General features: G+C 37.1%; 5 protein-coding genes across 7 annotated transcripts; 3 read left to right on the forward strand and 2 right to left on the reverse strand.

Annotated features, from left to right (window-relative positions):
• Positions 1 to 20: 20 nt before the first annotated feature.
• On the reverse strand, positions 21 to 1,643 carry LOC115440598. The gene is made up of 2 exons (XM_030164974.2): positions 1,394 to 1,643; positions 21 to 1,321 (listed from the first exon to the last, which is right to left on the reverse strand). Exons 1-2 carry the CDS (start codon positions 1,478 to 1,480, stop codon positions 794 to 796), a joined length of 615 nt encoding a protein of 204 aa, XP_030020834.1. The 5' UTR covers positions 1,481 to 1,643; the 3' UTR covers positions 21 to 793.
• Positions 1,644 to 1,736: 93 nt separating this feature from the next.
• LOC115440596 (RNA-binding protein 42) lies at positions 1,737 to 7,444 on the forward strand. Of its 2 annotated transcripts, XM_030164971.2 has the most exons (8): positions 1,737 to 1,883; positions 1,963 to 2,029; positions 2,651 to 2,861; positions 3,008 to 3,208; positions 3,825 to 3,959; positions 5,266 to 5,385; positions 5,655 to 5,793; positions 6,231 to 7,444. In XM_030164971.2, exons 2-8 carry the CDS (start codon positions 1,983 to 1,985, stop codon positions 6,362 to 6,364), a joined length of 987 nt encoding a protein of 328 aa, XP_030020831.1. In that variant the 5' UTR covers positions 1,737 to 1,883; positions 1,963 to 1,982; the 3' UTR covers positions 6,365 to 7,444. The 2 variants fall into 2 exon arrangements, with proteins under 2 accessions (XP_030020831.1, XP_030020832.1); XM_030164972.2 differs by having other exon boundaries at positions 1,737 to 2,029; positions 5,269 to 5,385.
• LOC115440595 (pancreatic lipase-related protein 2) lies at positions 7,355 to 17,641 on the reverse strand. 2 transcript variants are annotated; one of them, XM_030164970.2, is made up of 8 exons: positions 17,509 to 17,641; positions 15,526 to 15,695; positions 11,662 to 11,785; positions 10,001 to 10,246; positions 9,049 to 9,231; positions 8,649 to 8,703; positions 8,544 to 8,583; positions 7,355 to 8,282 (listed from the first exon to the last, which is right to left on the reverse strand). In XM_030164970.2, exons 1-8 carry the CDS (start codon positions 17,564 to 17,566, stop codon positions 8,208 to 8,210), a joined length of 951 nt encoding a protein of 316 aa, XP_030020830.1. In that variant the 5' UTR covers positions 17,567 to 17,641; the 3' UTR covers positions 7,355 to 8,207. The 2 variants fall into 2 exon arrangements, with proteins under 2 accessions (XP_030020830.1, XP_030020829.1); XM_030164969.2 differs by having other exon boundaries at positions 8,544 to 8,703.
• A 1,194-nt stretch (positions 17,642 to 18,835) lies between these two features.
• On the forward strand, positions 18,836 to 21,401 carry LOC115440625 (coiled-coil domain-containing protein 85C-B). Its single transcript, XM_030165013.2, has one exon. The coding sequence runs from the start codon at positions 19,199 to 19,201 to the stop codon at positions 20,441 to 20,443; it is 1,245 nt and encodes a 414-aa protein (XP_030020873.1). The 5' UTR covers positions 18,836 to 19,198; the 3' UTR covers positions 20,444 to 21,401.
• Positions 21,402 to 21,616: 215 nt separating this feature from the next.
• On the forward strand, positions 21,617 to 24,003 carry LOC115440627 (radial spoke head 1 homolog). The gene is made up of 4 exons (XM_030165015.2): positions 21,617 to 21,918; positions 22,315 to 22,465; positions 22,704 to 23,180; positions 23,707 to 24,003. Exons 1-4 carry the CDS (start codon positions 21,868 to 21,870, stop codon positions 23,946 to 23,948), a joined length of 921 nt encoding a protein of 306 aa, XP_030020875.1. The 5' UTR covers positions 21,617 to 21,867; the 3' UTR covers positions 23,949 to 24,003.
• The last annotated feature ends 1,029 nt before the right edge of the window (positions 24,004 to 25,032 follow it).

Raw genomic sequence — 25,032 nt, forward strand, 5'->3', positions numbered from 1 at the left:
ATCCAAATAAAAAACCTTTCTTATGATTGTTTTTTCTTATTTAATCACTTAATTTACATGATCCTTTTGTAACTCCACTTGAAATAAAATCAAATTCTAAAATAATTTTGTCAGCCAGAGACAAAGCAAATTTTTAACACAATATATTGCACATCAATAAAAATTAATTCTTTGCCTACTGGCAGTAGGTATGGCTCCAAACTAGCTAGTTTTGTGCTTGATTCCCAGGTAACATTGAGTAAATGAGTTTCAATGTATGTCAAAATTTGAATCTTGTCTTACATGATTTTTATACTTATTTCAAAGAATGTGATTCCTTGTAATTGTATTTAAACAAAAGCATAATTAAAGTAGAGGAGTTTTGCAACTTTAATAACTCAATTTAGATTTATGAAACTATATCTGTACCAATAAACATTTATTCAGTGTTTTAAAGAAGTTGGTTAATTATTTGAAGAGTCAAATAAACAAATATTTATTGGTAAATCTACATTATCTATTAACTTATGTCAAACTAGCAAAATTTTGTTTACGAGTTTTCTACAGATTGCTAACAACATTTCCATAAAATATAGTTACCCTTTGACTGGCCCAGTTGATTATTTTTCAATATTTATGTGTCCTAACCACCCCTGTCAATATTCAAAATCCAGGTGTTAAAAGAATAATTCACAGAGATCATAGTTCAGTTAACACTATATGGTCCATAGAAAATAGAAAATGCATATTAGTTACACTGATTTGCACAAATATTTAAAAATGTGTCAACATACTAAAAAATGAGTGAAATCATTCAGTTCCTTCTGTGATAACTTCCTTTCTTATGGCTCTTTTTGTCCCGCCAGCTGCTGGAGTGTTTACTGTGGCCACCGGTTTTGTCTGAATGTGAACCTCTCGGCCTGAAGTCATCCCGACCATAGCTCTTATCTTTACCTCTATAAGGGTGATGTCTGTGAGACCAGTTACCTTGTAGACTACTTAATTTTACATCCTCAATATCTGATCTTCGCGGTTCATGTACGGAGTGCAAATCATCTTGTTTCAAGTGATCAGTCATTTGAGCAAACTGCTGTGTTACATTCGCATTGCCCTGGGTAAGGAAATCTGGCGTCGCGTCAGGCCCATAACATCTTATTCGTGGAGGAAGAAGCGCCATGCGAGCGCGGCATTGCAACGACAAGGTTCTCTGGAACAGCGCGGTACCGCGGAACAAGTTGAGCGCGTAAGGCACGGACACTTCATGACAATATGTGATGAAAGCGAAATTCTTCTGCCGGCCGTCCTTGTCGCGTGCGATTCTCACCTTCTCAAGCGGTCCCGCCTAAAACAAATTGTGGGTAGGTAATCCACACAAGATTTCAAAAACTTTAAATACGCATTAAACTTAATTAACCTGAAGGAATAGTTCGTAAAGCAGCTCTTCGTTGACTTGGTCAGATAGATTCCCGCACCAGAGAGTCTTGTTGTCTTCCTCAATCATTATTGTTTTATTTTTCGTGGATATATCAATCACTATTCTCAAAATAATGAGTCAACAACACAAAGTTATTTTAATCGCATTTATAAGTCAATATAATACAATTATAGAGATTTTTTCACTTATAAACAGGCCGCAGGCCGAAAGAATGAAAATAACGAATGACAGCGAGTAATTACAGATTATGAAATATATTTCCAATTTTTTTTTTATTTTCTGCCGCTTGTTTCGTAGTCTGTAGTTATTTGTCAGTTTACATTTGACACTTGTCATTTGTGTTTGCGATTTCACGTTAGATTTTTATCAACCTTATTTCCTTGACTGCTAGTCTAGTTTGGACTAAAGTATCGGTAAAAGATTTTCCAATTTCCTGTATTAACAACAAATAATGGGAATGAAAAAACCTGTATGTATCGAATTAAAACGTATTTAATCCGACACTAAGTAATTCATTTTAGTGCGTAAATCTTTTGGACTTCTTTAAGGTTAAGCGCAGAGATCCACCATGGAGGACTCAACAAAATATCAGCAGATGCAAGATGAAATGTCTCGGTAAATATTCCTTTACAACATTCCATTAAGAGGTTGTAGATAGATTGTGCTTGGCCGAATAATACCGCATTGAGGTACTCGAATTTTGTTTTAAAATATTAGGATTGTTAGCTGCAATATTATAGCTGGCTGTATAAATATATCGCCCAAATTGTTGGAAATTGTTGGGGGTTGTAGTCGTCAACATAATAGGTCTGACTTAGATAAGCAATATTAAATTATGGACTACAAATTTTAAGTTGTATGTGGTACCTAGGTAGTAAATGAGTAGAATATATCTTTTCAGTAAATTTAAAGAGTTTTTGCAAGTCTGATTGTTTTATTATATTGATCCTATAGTTGTCTAAACTGGGGTTGGTTTTACACAAGTATAGACTCCAACCTTCCCCAAGATGGGCCTGCTTGTGGTTCCTTCCATGTAAAAAGTTTTTCTCGGGACGAAAGTCCCGCTTTATATTATCCTGGGATAAAATAAAACATTACACTCAGAACTAATCTAGCTTCTTATTAATGACTTGTTTTATTGGTTTAGTAGTTCTGAGACTAGTGTGTACTAACAAACAGTCCTCAGCGTTATATATTAGTATAAATTTTCAACAAGACCTATTTTGCTAAATACAGGTTTGAGGCGGAGATATCAGGTGGAGATCCCATTAATCCCGGAATGAGGACAGTAATTGGTGCTGGTACATTTGATGCGGTGCAACAACGGCTGGAGCGGGGTCCAATGCCTTCAATCTCACAGCCCATGATGCAGCCCTACGAGCCTAGTCTGATCTATCCCACGGTACCCCCACCACCACCACCACCATCCATCATGGTACCTGCACAGGTTAGTAACTTTATGAAATTAAAAAACAATGATTTAACTTTTTACAATAACTGTCTGCAAAAGGTACAAAAAAAAAACACTTAATACAAAATATGACTTATCAGTCATGTACAAGTGGAGAAGTTAACATAGTCAAATTATTTCAGGTCCAAAGACTCAGGCCACCGGCATCATCGGATTCATTCCCACCTCCGATGCCATACCTAAGACCAGGTCTGCCCGGGCCGCAGTTGATTCCGCCGCCGCCGCCCAAACCACAGCCCGTGGTGCTCTCTGCTGCACCAAAACTGTACAAACAACCCAAAGAAGATGAAGACAAGAAAGAGAAACATGAGAGTAGAAAACGGGTATTTAGTGCGCTTTTTTATGTGTTTTACGTGTCTAGAGTGTGTGTTTACTTTGACTTTTTGGAGCATGTGCCAAACAGGACAAGTTGGGTTATAATCTACATCCTTTGAGCAAATTTATGAACAAGCAAATTTATCAGTTGTCAAGTAGCCATTGGTAATGTTTATCTATGGTTACATTTAAATAGCTAATACCTGCTTTATTATGCTTTACTGATGGTAGGTCTCTCATATTTGAGAGTCCGCCTGGCTAGGTACCACCATAATGTCTATTTCTGTTGCCAAGCAACAGTATGTAGTCACTGTTGTGTTCCGGTTTGAAGGACATTGTAAACAGTGTAACTACTGGATATAATAAGATTTAACATCTCCCGTCTCAGAATGGCGAGCGCAGTGGAATACTAAACAATACTTTGTAATTCAAGGTTGGATGGTGATTTTGCTGTTTATGGGCGATCGTATCGCTTACCATCAGGCGAATGGCAAGCTTGTCTCGTCATTCAAAGCATAAAAAAAAACATAATATGATATGCTCAAACACATTTATTCTTATTAATTATCTGTATGGTAGATAAGTGAATGTTATTACTGAATTATTAATTTATTGTATAAACAGAAGCGTTCGAAAGAGCGCACCCCTCCGCCCGCGCCTGCGCCGGAGCCCACGCCGCCTCCGCCGCCGCCCGCGCCCGTTATCGCCGTTCCTGAAGCAGTTACCGCTAAACCCAAGAAAGAAAAAAAGAATCGAAAGGTATCTTGCTAATTTATTATGTCAATTTTTATATTTTATTTATTTAAGGTGAGCCAAAAGTTGTTTTCCACATCTTATAACAAACTTAAATTATTTGGAACCATTAACATATTGTGCAAAAACCACTTGAAGGCTAACAAAACATGCAGCAATAACGGCTGGAATTTACATTACAATAATATTGACAAAATTATAAATGACAACAATTTTTTCAATTAATATGTAATAAGTTTCAAATCTTTGCCAATTTTCTACGGTAGTTTGTACATATAAGAAAGAAAGAAAAATTTTATAGCTTGGTGAAACAAAAATCTACGAATGTTTAAGAATATTAGGACACGCAATATTCATGCACTGTAATACAATGGTGTCAACATAAGAAATTTTAAACCAAATACAATATTGTTATGAAAGTTCTAAAAGTTCTATGCTAATTATCACTGTCCTTAGATGCCTTTTTATGCCTTTCACACTAAAACATCTATATACTATTATATAAAGCTGCAGAGTTTGTTTGTTTGAACGCGCTAATCTCAGGAACTACCGGTCCAAACTGAAAAATTATTTTTGTGTTGGATAGCCCTTTGTTTGTGGAGTGCTACAGGCTATATATCATCACGCTATACCCAATAGGAGCGGAGCAGTAATGGCTAATCTCAAGAATTACCGGTTCAAACTGAAAAATTATTTTTGTGTTAGATAGCCCTTTATTCGTGGAGTGCTATAGGCTATATATCATCACGCTATACCCAATAGTAGCGGAGCAGTAATGGCTAATCTCAGGAACTATCAGTTCGAAATGAAAAAATATTTTTGTGTTGGATAGCCCTTTGTTCCTGGAGTGCTATAGGTTATATATCGTCACGCTATGACCAATAGGAGCGGAGCAGTAATGAAACATGTTGCAAAAACGGGGAAAATTTATTAGTTTTGAGAGCTTCTGTTGCGTGCGCTGCGTAAACGGTTAAACTTATTCAACAACAATGTATGATGGGATTGTTCCTCTTAAAAAGTTCTACAGAAATATATCATAAAACAAAGTCCCCCGCTACATTGGTCTGCCTGAACGTGTTAAACTCAAAAACTACCCAACGTATTAGGATAAAATTTGGTGTGGAGACAGTTTGAGACCCTGGGAAGAACATAGGCTCCCGGGAAAATATATAGCATGACTTTTATAACGGAAAACTTTAGCCCGAAAAACTTCATAACGCGGGTGGAGTCGCGGGCAAAAGCGAGTATGTTATAAAACTACATAATACCATAGAGAGCTGGTAATTTTTTAAATATTCTTTCATTAATATTGCAGGTGGTAAGGACAGCTGGGGGTCAGGTGTGGGAAGATGTGACACTGCTGGACTGGCCTGATGATGATTTCAGAATGTTCTGCGGAGACCTCGGCAATGACGTCACTGACGAATTACTTGTGAGTTATTTTGTGGATCATCTTCAGGATAAAGAAACAAATCCTAACTTTGTTCAGTTATAAATTAGGGTTTAAAACTTTATTTATATATTAATCATTGCGTATCACAATTAATTCACTGACAATGATGATAGGCCTTTTTCATTGTTAGGAGACTCATGTAGTATGTAATAGATATGTTGTATGGAGCTAATGATAATAGATAGCTTTTGTTTCTTTTTATAATCATCTATGCACCACTACAATCAAAATTTCTATAAACATTCCAGACTAGAACATTCAGCAAATACAGTTCTTTCCAAAGAGCAAAAGTGATAAGGGACAAGCGCACGAATAAAAGCAAAGGATTCGGCTTCGTTAGCTTCAAGGATCCCGGGGACTTCATTAAGGCGATGAAGGAAATGGACGGTGAGTTAAATTTCGGATAGATTAAAATATACAATTGGTGTTCTTATGTTCCAGATCTCTCTTGTATGTCATTAATGCATGTAATCGACAAACATTCATAATGGCAATCTTTAATGAAATTTATAATTGTTTCATTAGTGTATTAAATAGTTTGAATTATCTTGAGTATTTATTAAAAAGAATGACCATATAAACAAATCCTTAAATTAAAAAAAAAATATTGACTGTATTAAATAGTATAAATTGAAGTAAAACTATTTTCCGGATTTATTTATATCATTATTTTCTCTCGAAGTTTGGAAGACTGCCGCCTCCATGGTAAAGGGGCGTTCTTCGCGACTAAAATAACAGCAATAAAATCCCTAAATAGTTTTATTTCAATGTCTAACAATCGCGTAAACATAAGAAATCATTAAATTGTATACATGTTATTTCAGGCCGGTATGTAGGCAGTCGTCCAATCAAGTTAAGGAAAAGCACATGGAAGAACCGTTCGTTAGATGTAGTAAGAAAGAAGGAGAAAGAGAAAGCCGCCTTACTCTCTCTACTGATGTCAGGGAATAAGAGTTGACGAGAATAAACATTATTTATAATAATTTTAGCATTAAAATGAAGTAAATAAACTTTCATTGACTTCCAAAATTCAAAAATGATGAATTTCAAAAATGATGTATTCTGGTACTGGGATCAAAAATCAATTAATTAAATTCGTGTCTGAATGTAGCAGTAAGTATACATTTTAATAGTTTTTACCCCTAGTATAATAGTAATGTGTATAAATTGCTGTGCCACTTGCATAATATTATACTATTTTACTATTACTATTACAGTTATAGGTTGGGGTCTTTAACAGGGATCTCTTTTGTGTTTGAACTTTGAAATGTTGTTAATACTCGGCATTTTGTTTTTAATTCATATTGATAATGTTTCAACAATTAGTAAAAAATGTATATTTTGATGCATAAAATGTATACTTCCGCATCTGTTTCTTAGGTCTACTTCGAAAAACGAACGACGAACTTCGGATTTAAATCTTCTACTAAATAACTTCTGATCCTTCACCGTTCTGTAGCTTACCTTAGTGGTAGGATCAATTTTGCGTATATTTTTTTTTTTGAAGTAAGCAGTGGAACTTTATCCTCGCAATGGTTTTAAAAAGGGATGGTATAAGTTCTTACAAATTCCATGTCTGAAATATTGCGATGAACTTATCGGATCCGTCGGTGAATCCGTCATCGGATTCGTAACTCTTCGTAGTAACAAAAGTGCGATCCGTCATCCGAAACTACGGATTTCATTTTTTGAGGTAGACCCCCTGTTTCCGCCAAGATTTATTTTAGACACCAGTTTCTATCTCCGTTATATCGCTTCCGTTGCATCACTAATAAATACATTTACTTCCACTATTGTTGATGTTGTATCCATTATCCATACTTTAATATTGACTATGGGTTGGATTCTTTCTGCACTACACAGTCCATTTGTGTTTTCTTCTATAGTCTTAAATATCTTAGCAATAGTAATTGTAAATATAAGGAGACATTCAAATAAAAAGCATGAATTACAAAAAATATTTTATTGGGTGTTAAATTAATTAATGGTAAGACATTCTTTGGCTTAACTCCTTAAATAAATGTGTACTTTTCCGTTATTTACACTATTTTACATGACAATCTTATAGTACATAAACTAGAAAGTATGTAATTTAGACGACTGTACCGTGATTCTAGTAAAAAACAATAAACTTAAATACCTAAATATATATTTTTTTCATTTAAAAAAATAATTATATTGTTTTTACACATTCCAAAATTGTAATTAACTTTTAACGCATAGTTAAGGGAAGTGGACACAGTGATTATACTCATTTAATTCTAATTACCATCGATTATTCTGTGACATTGAATTACACACATACAATATTAATCTTTCATACTTGCGGTGTTACTGTCTCATTCTCTCACGATTGTAATTTTGTATGGCATACCCTATTTTCAAATATATACCAAAATTTCACTGTGTAAGTACAGTTATAAGTAAAAATTGGAAAGGCCATAACCATTGATATATAGAATGGCGCCGAGAAGTAGGTTTTAATTCACCCTCCAGTTAGACCTGATGTGACCTGATCAGTGAGTTTTTGTTTTAAACAATATACGAAAGATATGTGGTTGACTTTAACCAATAATTGGTATCTTTTACCATCATTCATCGGCTGTGGCCCTAAATTCCTTAAAAGTGCAGTTTGCACTGGTTATTTCTGTCATTAATCTGCTAAACTTCAATCTAAGTCATTTCCAGGCGAGTTAGACTTTATCCTCCTAGCTCGCAGCCTGACCAGCGGTCTGGGTCGGTTGCGCGGAGGGTCGGCTGTGGCGGCGGCCGCGTACTGCGCGTCCAAGCAGCAACGCGTGTCACCTTCCAGCAGGCCTGACGTGTGGGGACAGAACGGCGCCGTATAGTCTTCGAGGCAGTATGCTCCTGATGCCCTGGACATTGCAAATTATTTTAATTATTTGTTGTTGTATGGAACCATCCCATATAAACACATATGTTTAGGTAAAGCAATACATTTCGGTAATTAGGTAATTTTGCTAAAAAACAAATCACCCTCAACCAGTTTACAGTAGTCTTGAAAGATCTGAAAATACGAAATTTGCCAAAAGATACTGGTAATATTTATAATACCTAGTAGGTATCAATGCTTAAAAGACAAATATCCAAAATCGTAAAATGAAAAACATGCTTACGTCATGGGCGCGGGCTGCCCCACGGGCACGGGCAGCGCGGCGGCGCGCGCGGGCGGCACGCGCACCGAGCAGCGCCGCCCGCACGGCGCCGCCGCGCGCGCCCGGAACAGGCTCTCCGCCTGGTAGCAGATCGACCAGATGTGGCTGCACAACGCCTCGTCTGTAACAACACATCCATAACTATCCTGTTTTACTAACTTGACATTTAACCTTATCTTACTAATATTATAAATGCGAAAGTTGGTACATATGTTTAGATCGATGTTTCTAAGAAGTAAACGCAAACAATAACGAAACGTATTACAAAATGTCACCCACAACAGCCAGCATTATTCTATTGAGCGTCAAAAAAGGATAAAAAACAAAAGATTCTAAACAAAAAAAAATTGCTCAGGCATTTTATTCCTAACTATAGACTACATTTTGCCTAACCTATATCTGATGCAGACTTAACAGCTCTCAAAATAGTGGATGTGAATATCCTAATCGCACAGAGGAAACTTACTCGGCGTATCCTCGCAGTAGGGTTGGCTGCGTCCTCCATTAAGACAAAAGTCAGCGTGGCCGAGCCTAGCCGCCTCGCCGTACCTGCCCGCGTTCGTGTGCAGCACGTGCACCGCTCGCGCGTCCCCCGGGTCCAGCCGCAGCGCCGGCGCGGATCTGATCAGCGGACGCGCGGGGTCCAGTCCTGAGGAAATTTTAAAATTTAGTGATTACGTGATTTTATCTGCTTAAGTTTTGGTTCTTCTAAAACTTATTTCGTGTTTCTGCCACTCTCACAGAATTAAAACATCGGACAACTCTACTGACTACCTACATTTATTTCTTATATTAGGTATTAATGGCTGATATAGGAAAACTGCTAATAGTAAGTCTAGTTTTGGTTCTTCCAAAACTTATTTATTGTTTCTGCCTACTCCTACAAAATTAAAACATCGGGAAACTCTACCGAACGCCTACATTCACTCTATATCTTAAGATATTAGGTATTAATGGCGGACATAGGAAAATAGTACCAAACTTCTAAATAAAGTAGGTACTTTAAACTTCACAATTATATAATCAGTGCACTGTAATTACCTAGGTAATTACTCAGTTGGCCCAGAAACATTAATCGATAAGGTTTTGTGTATCGGCCAGGAACCATATTCGTTGAGACTACAAATTAGCCGCATAGCCCCCAGACACGTCATGATCTATCCAGCTAAAAAATTTTGATCTTATATTGGACCCAATGTTTAGTTTTAGAACGATGATAATTGATTACTATATTGTAGATACTCTCTCATTTTATGGGGGTGTCTCTCATCAAGAGTTTGTCACTCAGATCGGATCGTCTCTACTGCCTTCCTATATGTATAGTAACTAATAAGTATTACTTGACAAAAACGTAGATATCTATGTAGATAAGTGATACTTATTAAGTACTTACCAAAAACCAATAAACAACTACTTACCAATAATCCTATTAAGCCTGAAGGTGAGATAGTTGGCGATGATGCCGCACAGATGCGCGCCGAGCGAGTGTCCCACGCAGGTGAGGGTGTCGGGCCGGAGACCAGCTCGGCGGAGCGTGGCGAGGGCTTCAGCGGCACATCGCGCTACTGGGCGCAGGTTGTGTACAGCCGCCACGTAACACGGCGGCTGGCACAGCGCGCCCCAGTCCAACATGAATACGTTGTACCCTCCGCGACGAAGGTACGCTGGACATAGCGTTACATGAATTGGGTCGTAATATATATGTATATTTTTTTATTATTATCAGACCCCGAGGGAAACCTGCGAATGAGATACTGGGATCCCCTGGCTTAGCTACTGCAGGGCCTTGGAGGAAAATTGGGAGGGGATATCTGGGCAAGGGAAGTGTAGGAGAAGGAAAAGGAACCCTCTTAGGATGAGCGGAGGAGAGAAGGCCATTAAATGATCGCGAGCCCTCATAGGCATTAATGTGTAGTTACTACCATGAGGTATAGGTATACACACTGTACTGTGTACCTACCCCTGTCCCCTCGTGCATGGACGTGCATTCGGTGTGAGGACCGAGCGTACAAGAATTGTCTCGGGGAGTGTAATGATATTAAACACCATCAGTTTTCAAGTTACCCGGCAATCTGTAAGTGATATGTTTATAGTATGAACTGGAATGCTTGACCAAGGTGGAACTAAGGTGCTCAAGAATATTAAACAACGTAGAGCGGTACCATTGGTTTTGTATTTCCACAACATTTAATTATGTACGTTTTCTATAATTGAACATACCTACCTACATCTTAGTTTGAAACGTTCAATTTTTTTTACCAAACGCAGTCAGACCCGTCGTGAGGTAAGCTATGTATACAGGTACTAACGACTGTTACTGCACCAATACATTGTTATTGACAAATCCAGCACTCGTATGCTACTGCATTGCGCCGATACTGTATTACAACAGCATCGGGTTCATTGACTCGCATTGCATCGTGTTATGGCGGAGAAAGCCGTGGGATTCCGCCGGTGCGCCACCACCGGTGACAACATGGTGACTAAACTTCGACACAGCGCGAAAATACAAACCACTTTCACCTTCGTTCCACGAGAATATTCCAGAAACAATGCGTCGACGCGAGGAAAATTTTAATCAATAAGATTTCCTTCCGGTGTCATGTTATGAATATACAAATGCTCGGTTGCATTGTAATGTCATCAAATTTCTTAAACGCTGGCTTTCCAAAATTACGATAACGACTTCACGTAACTGATAATGTAATGCATGTAAATGTTGTTTGTTACTTCATTGTCGTTTCCAGTTTATATTTTTAAACGTAGTAAAACAGTAAGTATCTCAATTAAAGTCTGTTTTCTTAATGAATCCGGTATAAATACACTGACTTGAAAAGTGAAGAAAGTTGTTACTTGTTCGTCTTGTTAATGCCATTAAGATTTTATCGTGAGGCTGGATGAATGAATAAATTATGAAGCAATACGTAATTTATCATATCGACACATACGAAGATTAAGGAATTAAATCATTAATTATAATTTATAGGCATATTCTTAAACTTCATATTACGATCGACAACATTTTGAATCTCATAATGCTTATAAATACCTACATTTCCAAGTTTTAAGTAATGCTTACCATCTCTCAGCACGCTGATAGGCAGAGTGTCATCACCTCCTGCATATCCGTGGACTAGCAGGATGGTCTCATGCGCCGGTTCCCATCCACTCTGCCTCAGCCAGTCTTCACTGAAAAGGTCCACCTGCGGGCACAAAAAGTCATTTTAAATTTCTACAATTAAGAATAGTTTAAATAGGTACATAATAATATTAGCAATATTAATTTTCAGCCGGAGTTGAAAGCAATTAAAGGTCACTTATCAAGCTTAATATTTTCCGTCGATGTAGAGACAGAATTGTAAAATAGCAACTAATTTTTGTTCGATCTTCGACAATAAAGACGCATATGGGATAACATCGTCTCTCGCCCTCTGAAAATCAGAATTTGTTATATGTTTTCCGAGTTACAAGTAGATTATGAGGACTGACATCAAGCAGATTTTACTACAAACTAGTCGCCGGCATTGCTAAGTGGAAAAATGATGAGATGATAAGATATCAACTTCAACAATCGATGTTCCATTCACTTCCTACTAAGTCTTTATTGTTATCAGGTCTGACAGTAAGAAAACAAATAATTACTTACTTAGCCGCCTATTTGATAATGAGGTTGTACAAAAAAAAACGCTGTAAAATTTGTAATAAAAATACTCGCAGTTTCACGTATGTTGTGTTATTTAATTTGCCAGTCATTCATTACTTTTCATATTAACCTTCTCAAGTAATTTTCTTAGCATTTTGTAACATGCATTGTAATTTGTATGAGAAACGTTTAAAAAAATGATGTTTGCAATGATATGTGTTTCACATTTTCTTGCACATAGTAATTGTTGGTTGGTAAAAATCTAGCAAACAAGATACCTAAATACTTCCAACAATTAGACGTGCTTTGAACCAGCTTACGTATAGACTATAGACCATTTATGAATATCGTTCCGAATTCCAAATATGCTTAATCGATTACCTACAACAAATTAGCAGTTTACCAATAAAAAGTGTTAAATCAAATAAAGAAGACTTTACGTATCTGCTGAAACCGATGTGTTTAGTTATTGAAAATGTCAAAACAGGATTATTAATTCGGTCACCGTTCCTACGTTTGAAGGTCATAAGGTTTGACCTAAAACGTTCTGTTTAGGCTACGCATCGTGAGTGCAATACAGCACCGTAGAAGGAGGCCGGGGCTACCTCGAGGACGAATAGCGGTATATCGTACGCATTCCTAGCTCACCGTGACAGACTGACACCATTCATTTTCGAATCTGATTGTTTTGTGGAAAGATATGATATTGTAGTTAAATAATTTTTTTATGATCTCCAATTTATAATTGGATTTACTTGGATTCGTAACCGTATTAAGCTATTATAAACATTATATACTATTTACGTATTCCTATCATTATAATAAGATAGCATTTGAGGGTTAGTTCAGAGGGTTTAATATGATTTGTCACATCTACGGATACATAGATACATCTATGTATTTCATTAGATAATTATTGGACTACACTATCATTGTGGGTTTAGATCGCGGTTTCAGTATCTAGTGGTTAAGCGTTTACATACATAGGCAGTCGCCGATCGCCAGTCGGTATTGTAAATTGAAATACATGAATTGTTTGCAGCATTTACCTGATAGCTCGATAAGGCAAATTAGGTTAGTTATGCTTGCAGCTCTATTGAAGGAGTCGGAGTGCATAATCGGGTTTTTAAAATAAATTCCGACTGTCCGTAACTTTCTGTGCGAAACGGCTTACCGCTGTTTAACCAAAACAATATAGTCAACAATACAGCCACTTTCTCACAGTAATCAGCATTGCCCACATGACTGGCTGCGATAATGATGGCGGTAGTACATAAATACATGTTCAATATTGATATTGTGCAATAAACTATAAAGATATAATTTATCTTCTAATGCCTAATGATTTTCGTAAAGGCTATCGCTACGCTCGCAACTTGCGTGTTTGTTACAGTTGACAGAATTTGACCGTGTGCTGCTTTCTTTGATTTAATGATCAATAATTAATTACTGGCAAATATCACGGTAACATTATCTTGGATAAATTTATTAAGAACACGAATCTTTGCACTTATGGTGGGTCGCTCTTTGAGGAGGACTATCTGGGAAGATACCACCGCAATGTCTATGTCCACTACCAATTAGCACTGTGTATGTGTATTCAGCAGTGGCGAAGTCCATACAACCCGATATGGACCCTTTATGTAAAATGTAAGTATCATTAGAATGATTTGCAGACCGCATTCATGCATATTAGTACCTATGTATATGTTGTGTAGAGTTCTTTTTCAGAAAATTTCACCATTTGCCACTGGCATCCAGTAATACAACAGCACTGTTGTGATCCGGTTACTGGATACGTAGTTTGAAGGATATTATTAAACCAGGGTAATTACTGGGAATTACGTAGCTTAACATATGTTTAAAGGTATCATTGGAGTGGCACACAGTCTTTTAACATTCAAAGTTCTGTATAGTGTTGCTTCTGTTTATGGGTGGTCATATCACTCCTGGAAGCAGCATGCTATTCGCGTCATTCAACTGCAATAAAAAAACCAGCGTGATAGTTGCGAGTGGACTGCCAACAATCACTTTATTTGTTGGCGCGTGATAGAGTCGCACTTAAAATCTTCACGATGCGAATAAAATAGTTAGCGTATTTCGAATGTACTAACTTTAAATGTTCAAACATTATTATAATGAAAGAAGAGGTATATTAAGTTTTTTTTAATTGATTATCCCTGTATAAAATTAAGACAATCCCGGACATCTTTCAATCTAAGTTTGTTCTGGGAGAAGTATGTATGAGATTGGAGTTTTACCCTTGAACAAGAATTATTTAGACATCTCCGTTTTACGGTGACTCACTTGATTTCTTAATTATTTTGCACACAAAATATTGCCTTAAAAATAAATACCAAGGTAGGTACCGACTGCCTCGATTTGGGACACGTGACACAACATAACTATGTTTGCTTTTTTCGCAAGTCTAATAATGCAGCAATGTTTTATGCAAATATACTAGGAGGGTTATATTTTGTGGCCGATTGGCTTATTATATCTATTGTACACAATATTTTAAGTGAACTTAAATTATTTGGATACTAATTTAATTCCAGGACAAATTTTAACACAATATGACTTCTCTATACAAGACCATAACTAGACCAAACAAGCATTTCGCAATCGCAACTTATCGTTTGTATGTAATTTTGTTTTTATAATATCTCTTTATGCGCATATGTTACGCGAGAGACAAGAAAGCAAATACTGGATAACAATATGTTTGTGAGTTTTCTTTGTTATTATCCTTTCATAGTAATGTAGGCAAATTTTTTCATTACATTAAAAATATCTGGATTATGCTTATCTAATTTAAACTAAGTGAATATTTAGTCCTATACTACTATATAGGACTAAGTAATAACATTGGCTTTATCGTCAAACTCATAAGATATATATATATATATATATATATATATATATATATATATATATATATATATATATATATATATATATATATACATTGGGTTATATGAAAATTTATCATATATACCCCCTTATTCATAGACGTTTTTTATCAAAGGACTTGTTATCAGAGCATTGCTGTGATAACAAGTCTGTTTCTCAGTGCTGGCGGCATGGCAGCCTTGGCAGTGCGTAGACATAGGGCCGTTGTGATTGGCTAATATTGAGGTACAACTTGAATCTAGTTGGCTGTCAGATAAACAAAGCGGAACAAACAGCAAGCCGTCAGATAAACAAAGCTGAGAAACAGACTTGTTATCACACCAATGCTCCGTTCTTAGATAAATAACGTCTATGAATAAGGGAGATAATATGAATAGAAATACTTACGACTCTTTTCACAGGCTCCGCTTCAGTGTAGAGATGTAGGTTGACTTCGGAGTCTGGACACGGCTCGCGCTCGCGCCTCCACACGCAGTCCTCAAACGTAGCGTTGTATGCTTCGTTGTGGAGTAGAAGAGCATCTTTGATTGGGTGACGATCTCTCTCACTTGCTGAGTCTAAGAAGATAAGTACTTTCTTAAATAGTTTACATTTTCAGGTTCTAGAATTTACATTTAGCGAAAGCATTAAAAATAATATTTATTAGTTTGCTCATTCAGCCCACATGAAGGTATCTTTTTGATATAAAGTACTCAAAAAATATAATACAAGTGACTCAAGCATGGTTTGAGTATTTAATATTGATGTAATTTTTTGTATTAGTTTATAGATTTTTTATCCTTTTCAAAGTGATACCTTTCGATAGCTGTGATGTTCGTGTAGTTAAAAAACTCATCACTAAACTGAGATCCTGAAATGTAGGTATTCGGACTACATGTAGTCTCCAAATGTATCTAAACTGATATTACAATCTGCTGTGTTGGCCTTAAACGACGCGGGGCTTCAGGCAAAAATAAAAGAAACTCGACGTGAGGCCCTAGGTGCAAACAAAAAACTGAGGCTTGGCCTCACGCGGAGCAAAAGAAAGAATCCCGGTTTTAATAGTTTCGTCGATAAAATCGTAATAAAAGCACCTCTAAGGCACCGCGTGAGGCCTCTATAAGCGCGATTCCCCGAACGGTTGGCCAGTTCGTCTGCCCCTAATGCCGCCCTTGACGATCTGTTCCACAAGGGTAGCTAATATTTCTAAACCACCAACCCACGACGACGACAAAGTTGTCCGCTGGTTAACCTTTTTCTAGTGCCAGTTATAAAATTAGCCTTTTGAGTTGATTTAACATATTTGTGTTGCGTAACCAGTCGCTGCATCAGACAAGTTGTGCACCATATCGGATATTATAATAGCATACTGGTTTTTCGTTATTTATCTTAAAATGTCAAACGAAGAGAAATCAAGAGGATTTAGAGCTATTAATAAATTATGATATTTTTAATCTACCTCGTTGATGTATATGAAAATTATCTAAAAATGTTTATAGTATTTAAGTTTTATAATTTATTCCTGTAGAAATAATCAATAAAAATTTGTAGCAACCAAAAATGTTATTTAAGTGTATATAAACTAGACTTAAAATGAGGTAAAGTTAAGAGTCATGATTATTGACATACTTACTGTTTAAATGTATAAATTGGGCAAATATTAATAAAAATATTATCATATTATCAAATTGATATTATTTCATAATACAAGTAATCTAAATGCTTTGTAATGGTTCCGAGAATGTTAGGAAACTGTTATCGGTCTTGATAGTGAATCTCCTCTCTGTTCGCGTAATGATTTTGATAAAGAAATTTAGTTTGAAGATAAGTAAATATCATTATAATTGTTTGATATGAGATGGATTGTGTAAAAAGATTTCCTACAGAGACTCGTCATGTAGAGCGCTTAGAGTCGCTACAGGATATGTAATGGAAAAATATAAAAAAACATTGACTCTACATAAAGGTTTTGCAGTATTTCCAAAAATCACTTAAAAAGTATCAAGGTTAGAAATAAGAGTAGCTAAATACACGATAAGTGTTAAATATAAATTAATTAAGCACTCTAGACCTAAGCACGATTACGAACCGTCGAATATGTGCCATATGGATTTATTCGATACTTCAATATATTATTCTCCTTACCCTTTTATAGTGTCAATTATTATAGTCTGCTTAAATGATTGTTAATTGTATCTATATTTTTCTAATAACATTTCCGAATCACCATACCAAGGAGAAAATTATTCAAAGGATGTATTTAAAAACCTCAAATTATACTTAGTTCATGACCACCACAAATAAAAAAGAAAAAAAAAACATGATCCAAAAAATATCACTTTCCAAAAATAAACAAAAGCACGGCTCTATCTCAAAATTCGTTTGCCTTACCTGAAGCTAGCGTGACTACGGCCGCAGCCAACAGCAGCGATCGGTACGCGCGCGCCATCCTTGCCCAAGGCGGTCCCGCACTGATGTGTCGAAGGGATCGCCGCCGCTCCACTTGCTGGCCATTGTTACCATATAACACGTACGTGGAATGTATGCAAGCCCCCGAATTTTAGAACGCTTCTATTTTGGATACAATTATAAAGAGAACAGATAAAGAAAATGCTTCGTGATACAATGCATTATTAGCAGTTAATAAAAAATCATAAAATAATCGATGTGTCTAAGGATTGGTGTACAATGAATGGTACCCACGACAGCATGTATCATAGCAAATTTTTATGATGGTAAACATGTTAAATGTCTATCCAGGTAGGTAATCAAACCTATGGGGCAAGAACTTTAACGTTTTAAATGTTTAATGAAGTACCGAAATTCAAGATTTTTCACAGTTGGTCCTATCGAATAAGGTACTTATCAAGGTGTATCCTATATGTATTCCTAGGGAGCTCTAAACTCTACATCTCTTTATAAAGTTAACGATAAAAGAATTGTGGAGATGTATACTTATACCTAGTTCAAGTATTTTATCTTTAACAAGAATAACAAACCAAATTCTTTATTTTAATAGATAGAATAAAAATATAAATTTGTAAGTATTTGCTTGTATTTTATTCATAATCTCACTGTTTTATTGTGTTCACAAATTATTTTTCACTAACTAATGTGTTTTTCGTTATTCAGCCAAACACAAATGAAAAGCTTATTAAATGATTATAATTAATGTTATTTCGTTTTGCGGTGGAGTGGTGGAAAGCCCCTGCCAAATATATAATAGTTTCCCATTTTTTGATAATGTTAGAAGGAGCAAATTAGTAGGCGCCATAATAAATTTGTTACCACTAACAAAAGCTTATGCAATGTACCTAACTTCATTTAAAAAAATGTTTTAAAGCCACAAAGTAATTACGTACAATATAAACGATCCTTATAAAAAGGAATTTAAAGAGTTTGTAAAGCATTGCAAACATTTTATACAAAAGCGCTCCGCCTGCAAGTAATATTTCATTTCAAAAGAAGGCTATAATGTGAACGTTTTGTGTGCATCCACGATAAATCATGATTTGAGGTGAGAAGTGCGATCCCGAGGTTGGTGTTTTGTTACGCGGCGACGTGTCTGTGTAGCAAAACATTGTAGAGTCGACGGACTCAATGAATCAGTATAGGTGCTATTTACAATAATAGTGTGTGTGTGCACGCACACAGGTGAAACGAAAGGCTGTAGAGCGGGACGCGGTGAGGCTCGGCGTCGCAGGTACAGCCGCCGCCCGCCGCCCGCGCTGCCAGTCGCCAGCCAGTCGGACGAACGCACGAGAGCCGCGCGCGACGCTGCCTATAACCTGATTTGTGATAACATTACAATAAACTCGAACGCTATTTAATATTAGGCACGTGGATGTGAAGTTTACCCAGGATTACATACAGTGACAGTGGCTCCTTTTGGCTCGGCCTCACAATCGAGCTAATTGCGCGAATGCCACGGTCCACAGCCTACGCAGCCGGCGGCGTTCCCCTCCTCCGTTCATTCAAGGACCAATCGTTGAACTCATGCCGCCGCGGCTTTCGCACGGTCGTAATGTGCCGATTTAGAAATGAACTTCGAGAACGCGCCGCAATGCACTGACTGAGCTGGATGACCGCGAGCGAATCGGCTCCAACAATGTCAATCAACCAGAACGCGGGCCAGTTTAGTAAACAGAAACAACAACTAGGTAAACAGGGACCGGAACCGGTCAACTTTCCACCGCGTTATCATCCGCCTCCGCCGGCCGCAGGTGTCCACAAGCTTCCCACTGTCGACGCGACCGCCAAAGAGTTCAAACCACCTTACGCAGGCAAGTCTATCGAACCTAGCAAGTTGCAATACCCGCCGGGGGTGCACGGAGCAGTGCCCGGCCCCTATCCAAGTGCATCGATCCCTTTGGGTAAATACCCGCAAGCATATCCTGCTGGGTACCAATTGCCACCGGGAGTGAGAATACTTCGACCTTCGGCTGAGATAATTACTAAAGCTATAGTTCACGAGCCTGTAGACCCGACGACACGCGCAAGAAGTGCCGACGATACGCAGCGCGTCCCGCGGAACATCGAAGACGAACAGATTCATAGGAGGTCAGCGGACATGCTCAAGTTTACTAAGCGTGTCGAGCCAGAGGGACCGCGGAATTCAAATGATCAAAGGCGACAAATTCAAGCTTTGTTAAATGAAATAAAGGCTTTGAAAGAGGCGAATCGCCGACTTAGCGAAGATAATCAAGAACTGCGTGATTTATGTTGCTTTCTAGATGACGACCGACAAAAAGGCCGTAAGTTAGCTCGTGAATGGCAAAGATTCGGGAGATACACTGCATCTGTTATGCGACAAGAAGTGTCTGCTTATCAAAGCAAATTAAGGGAGTTAGATGACAAGCAACAAGAATTGATACGAGATAATTTGGAATTAAAAGAATTATGTCTGTATCTAGACGAAGAACGTGAAAGAAGTACGTGTGTAAACTGTGGCAGGACCAACGGCAGAGAAAGGGATGAAGGAGACGGCAGTAGCAGCGGCACTAACCCAGAAGAAGGGACTCGGGCTCCCCCAGCCGTATCCATAACGCATCCCCAGCTCGCAGAACGGACAGTTCAGTACGTGAGAGATTTAGAGCAAAAAGTTAAGAGACTTGAAGCGGAAAAAGGCCTCGGGAGTACTGTAAACGAGCGGCCTGAGGCTGTTGTACGAGCTCTACAAGTCTTGGAAGTGAGGGAACGCGTCGAAAGAGAAAGAAGAAGGCCTGCTCCTGATTTAGATTCAGGTGAACAAGCGCTAGTGAGGGAAATGTGTAATGTAGTTTGGGGAAAGCTTGAAGATGCTCCACCGAAGGGACCACCACGTTGATTATAGTGGACATCTAAAGAGTGCTATATGATATATTTATTGCTTAGTATAAATGGAGATCGATAATCGAAAGACAACGAACCTGTGTGAGAAAATTGTTAAAGTCGTTTACGACGCGGTTGGAATCTGTTGATTGAGTTTGAGGTCACAAAAGGCGTGTTGCCTCGTGACCCAAAGAGCGGAGTTATGTATCGACCTTGTTTATAAATCCAAACATAACAGTTACTTTAAATATGTTTATCGCTAAGTTTGTTGTGTGACTTTGCCAAGTTCCAATAAGACTTAATTTAATGTTTTTAACAAAAAGTACAAAATTAGATATTTTAAACGTTAATTGTAGTACTTTAAGTTTCATTTGTTTCCGATTTGCTTCGCTTTATTAAAAAAAAAACTACATCAAGTAGTTAGAGACACAGAAATTATTGATTATTGTTAATAGTTTGAATTATGTACTATCAGTTTGACCTAATGAGAGGCTATACCATAGTGGTCACAAAGTATGATTTGAAAATAGTTGCGGTTGTTAATTTCAGCTTTCGAAGTCTAAACCTTTGTTACTGCATACACAAGCACTATTGATACTTTTTTGTCAATTTTATGGCATATATTCTAAAAAATACTACGTTGTTATTTGTAAGGCGTCTTGATTTCATTTTTAAGAGTCTGTGATTTTTGCCTGAACTGGTTTGTAGAAATCCTTCCTAATTTAAAGCGATCTTGCCTTGCAGCAGTTTTTAAAATGCAATTTTTTTTATAAAATTAATATGAAAACATAGTTAATTGCCTTGCCTCATGCTTAGCATCTAGTCAGCAACGTATGAACTTCATGTACAACCTATAATTTAATTTATACCGTCTCATCGTTTAGTGTTTGCTTGCTCGAATTCTATGTGTTGTAACTTGTAAAGCGTTATTAATTTATTTAGACATGAACAATAATAAACAACTTATTACTGTTTCAGATATTTTCATTGCAATAAGCATTGCACGTTTAATTTAAGTGGATAGTCAGTCAGTGGCGAAGACTTCATATGACCCGATTCCCGCCGCCTTTTTCTTAATTTACGGAAAATCTAATTATCATTAGAACGATTTGCAGACCGCATTCATGCATATTAGTAACTATATTAAGTTGTATCGGGTTCCCTTTCAAAAAAATTTACCCTTCGCCACTGGTAGGTATTCTTTGTTTATAAAGTTTAATAAGTTGAAGAAAAAACTCTACGTCTGTGCAATTACTCGTAATACGAAGCTATATAGTTAACTTCAGCGCGAAACTCATTAACAAAACATTATAATAGATATGGATACTCATTAAATACATGACACTAGTCAAACATCGTGTCAATAAAATCGAAAGTCAAATTGTATGCGTTGTTGTATGTTGGAATTTGTTTTGCAATAATAAATATTAATTTGTTAAAATGGCAGCTGAAGAAAAGGGTGAAGGACCAGAGGATGTAGACACTATTGGAGTATATACCTACACTTATTTATTATAGATATACATCATTTATAAAATAACCAAGCTTTGACTTTCTTTGTTTCTATTGTAGTATCTATATATACCAAAGATGTAGTCACCTAACCAATTTAGGTACTAGATAAGTGCTTACTTTTTTATTTACCGAGATAAGTTCCTTGACTTTTTTATCCATATAGTTAGTAATTAAAAAAAAATCCTCGAAACCAATTTAAAATCATGTACTTGTTTAATTAACCCTCTAAAGACAGTGTGGTAGAGACTACAACCACCCAGCTAGCCGTCGCGCATATAACTAGACTAGTTTATTTTCCCACTACTCCAATATAAGTTTTATTGATTTTAATATATCAAAAATGCAATATTTATACCTTATTTTTGTCACAAGGTTTATGTAGGCGGACGGAACCCTGACGGCGAAAGGCATGGCGAAGGCTGGGCCGTTTTGCCAAATGGCGATTTTTACCAAGGTTGCTACTGTCGCGGCATGAGAAGTGGCAAAGGCTTGTATGTGTTCAAGAATGGAGCGCGATATGAAGGTATTTAAGCTGTATACCAATATAGCGCATGCTCAAGCAGTAGTAGGTACATACCTACGTAGGTACTTGATATAAGTATGTGAGTAGGTCACTCTTTGCAAATAAGACTTTCACTAAAACAATGTTACATCAGAGTAATATGTAGAGGCCCATCAGACGCAATATATTGATATAGAGGTGAAAATTGAAAGGAATAATGCGTAGTTTATGCAATTACTAAATGTAAATTTTGATATAGGTGAATGGCGGCGAGCAATGAAGTATGGAGTCGGCCAAATGCTGTATCCGGACGGCTCTCGCTACGAAGGTGACTGGAGACATGACTTGAAACAAGGCTTCGGCGCCTATTACTACCCCAATGGAGACATTTATGAAGGAGCTTGGTTCAAAGGCAAACGTCATGGTTTGGGGACGTACTTCTTTGCCGAATATCAAGTTAAATTCATGGGCACATGGGTAGAAGGCAGAATTGAGGGGCCTGGGCAGATAATATACCCCCGCGTGAGATACCATGGTTCCTGGTTCAAAGGCATGCCCAAAGGACCTGGTTGTTTTGTCTTCGATACGAACTGCATGCAGCACGGATTCTATCTGTTTATCAAAGACCCAGCTTTAGAAGAATATGGCGAAGGAGAGGAAGAGAAAGAAGAGAAGCCGAAAGAGGATAGAATAGAGGAGGGTGGGGAAGAGGAAATAGAAATTGATGAGACTTTAGGTGAGATAAGTATTTATTTGTGTGATAAGGTTTGCTGCCTGCAAAAGAGGCAAAACTTTGTGTGGTTATTAATATTTTTTGTTATAAAAAATTAAGCAGCTTTTTTAAATGTGTTATTTTATAAACTTATGAAACTTAAATTACCGAAAAATATTAGTTAACTCTGAATATAGGTAGAAGCCAAAGTAACTTATACCTTCGAAGATAATTACTACGCAAATCCATAAACATAGTACCTATCATTTACCGATCGTCCAAGTTACAATATTATTCATGGCATTTATACTTATGTCACACATAATATTATATAAATCTCAGTAGGTAACTTTTCTAGTTTTAATGTCCTTCTAATACAATCCTCCACTCCACTTACTAAATAGGTACTGTTTAGCGGGAAAATTCATTAATGTTATGTTAGTTACCTCTCGGATACAAGGATGAAGAACGAGAAAAAAAAATTCATGCAAGAAACTTACTGCGAAATAAAAATAATATCATTTTTAAAATAATCTATTCTATCTTTCAGGAAAAATATCAGTATGGCGCGCAAGAAACGTGACTGCGTACATGGCAGAATTTTTGCCACCCGAGCCTGTTCCGCTGCCAGTACACGACTCTGTCCCATCCCTTGCTGAAGAGAGCCTGGGAACCGAGGTGATGGCATTCGAAATACCCTCCGTGGTGGGCGAGGAAGAAGGTGGAGACGACAATGATTCTTGGCTGATGCATCGCCAGAAGTTTTTGGAGGAGACTCAACAGAAAGATTAAGTATAGAAGAGTCTACTTGATGATACTTACCTTAAAAATAAATTAATGTGCTCATCGGAGTTGTATTATTGGCGATTTTTTATATGCCCGTTTTATATACCTAAAATGTAACATATCATGATTAACCATAGTCTTTGATTATAACATATTATTGTGAAATTATTATAGTATAGTTAATAAAATCGCCGAGGGCCACGCGCGAGTCGAGTGCGTGCACCGAAGATTCTTTATCCCAACACAATAATAAGGAAGTAAATACCTACCATGACATTACAATAAACTCCGTAGTACCTACCTACTTTTTTAATTTTGATCGATACTGGTTCTCTGAACAATGAAGGCTTATTTGCTAGATGGGGCTGTTTGTTTTATATTAGTGTAGCTAATTATGAGGCATCGGGTGGTATCGTTAATCATTACTAAAACTTTCTGATATGGGACCTGGTTTGAATATTTTGGGTGTTGCATGTATTATTTGTATGTTAAGTACTAGCAAGTTCTTAGCAATAAATTGCACAAGAACTTCCAGATTTGTGTACAGTAACGGGAATATTTCAATAGTTCTTCAAACACTTGCCGCAATTCTTGCAAGCTACGAAATGTGCAAGTCAGCTTGCAATGATGGTTTACACGGTAAAGATTGTTTTCTGGAATAAATGTCCACATTCTCCTGCCAATTTAAACCTCTTTGATCCAACAGCGGATGGCGCGAGGCAGTGACACGACGCGTCAGTCAGTTAATACATGTAGTCTTGTAGAATTTGTCACATAGAGCAGTCGCTCGCGCGCTCGATTTTACCAAATCGATGAAATCGAGTGCCGAGTGCGACTGCCAGCCTAGCGTTGCAGTGCCGCTACGTCCATTATTTGACGCAAAAGAGGTTATTCGTGAAATAGCATTTATAGTTACAAAATATAATTTTTCTGGAAATCTACGATTAAAAAGATTGTTTCAAAATAGGTAGGATAGATAGCGTTGGATTAGAAATAGGGTTCCCTTGAGGCCCTGCAAATGAAAAGTCCTAAATGCTTTTATATTTGTAATTTTGTAGATGTGATTACACTAATGCAATGCCGTAATTGT

This window comes from Manduca sexta, chromosome 24, assembly GCF_014839805.1.
Source record: "Manduca sexta isolate Smith_Timp_Sample1 chromosome 24, JHU_Msex_v1.0, whole genome shotgun sequence".
In the NCBI taxonomy this organism is placed as follows: domain Eukaryota; kingdom Metazoa; phylum Arthropoda; class Insecta; order Lepidoptera; family Sphingidae; genus Manduca; species Manduca sexta.

Excerpts from the sequence above, each read along its gene's own strand:
- LOC115440598 (XM_030164974.2), bottom strand. The coding sequence starts at position 1,480 with ATGATTGAGGAAGACAACAAGACTCTCTGGTGCGGGAATCTATCTGAC. Across the intron at positions 1,322-1,393 it reads TTTACGAACTATTCCTTCAG|GCGGGACCGCTTGAGAAGGT; the intron begins GTTAATTAAGTT and ends AATTTGTTTTAG.
- LOC115440596 (XM_030164971.2), top strand. The coding sequence starts at position 1,983 with ATGGAGGACTCAACAAAATATCAGCAGATGCAAGATGAAATGTCTCG. Across the intron at positions 2,030-2,650 it reads ATGCAAGATGAAATGTCTCG|GTTTGAGGCGGAGATATCAG; the intron begins GTAAATATTCCT and ends TGCTAAATACAG. Across the intron at positions 5,386-5,654 it reads ACGTCACTGACGAATTACTT|ACTAGAACATTCAGCAAATA; the intron begins GTGAGTTATTTT and ends TAAACATTCCAG.
- LOC115440595 (XM_030164969.2), bottom strand. The coding sequence starts at position 17,566 with ATGGCGCGCGCGTACCGATCGCTGCTGTTGGCTGCGGCCGTAGTCACG. Across the intron at positions 10,247-11,661 it reads TATCAGCGTGCTGAGAGATG|CGTACCTTCGTCGCGGAGGG; the intron begins GTAAGCATTACT and ends CGCTATGTCCAG. Across the intron at positions 8,704-9,048 it reads CTACTGCGAGGATACGCCGA|ACGAGGCGTTGTGCAGCCAC; the intron begins GTAAGTTTCCTC and ends GTGTTGTTACAG.
- LOC115440625 (XM_030165013.2), top strand. The coding sequence starts at position 19,199 with ATGACCGCGAGCGAATCGGCTCCAACAATGTCAATCAACCAGAACGCG.
- LOC115440627 (XM_030165015.2), top strand. The coding sequence starts at position 21,868 with ATGGCAGCTGAAGAAAAGGGTGAAGGACCAGAGGATGTAGACACTATT. Across the intron at positions 21,919-22,314 it reads AGGATGTAGACACTATTGGA|GTTTATGTAGGCGGACGGAA; the intron begins GTATATACCTAC and ends TTTTGTCACAAG. Across the intron at positions 23,181-23,706 it reads AGAAATTGATGAGACTTTAG|GAAAAATATCAGTATGGCGC; the intron begins GTGAGATAAGTA and ends TCTATCTTTCAG.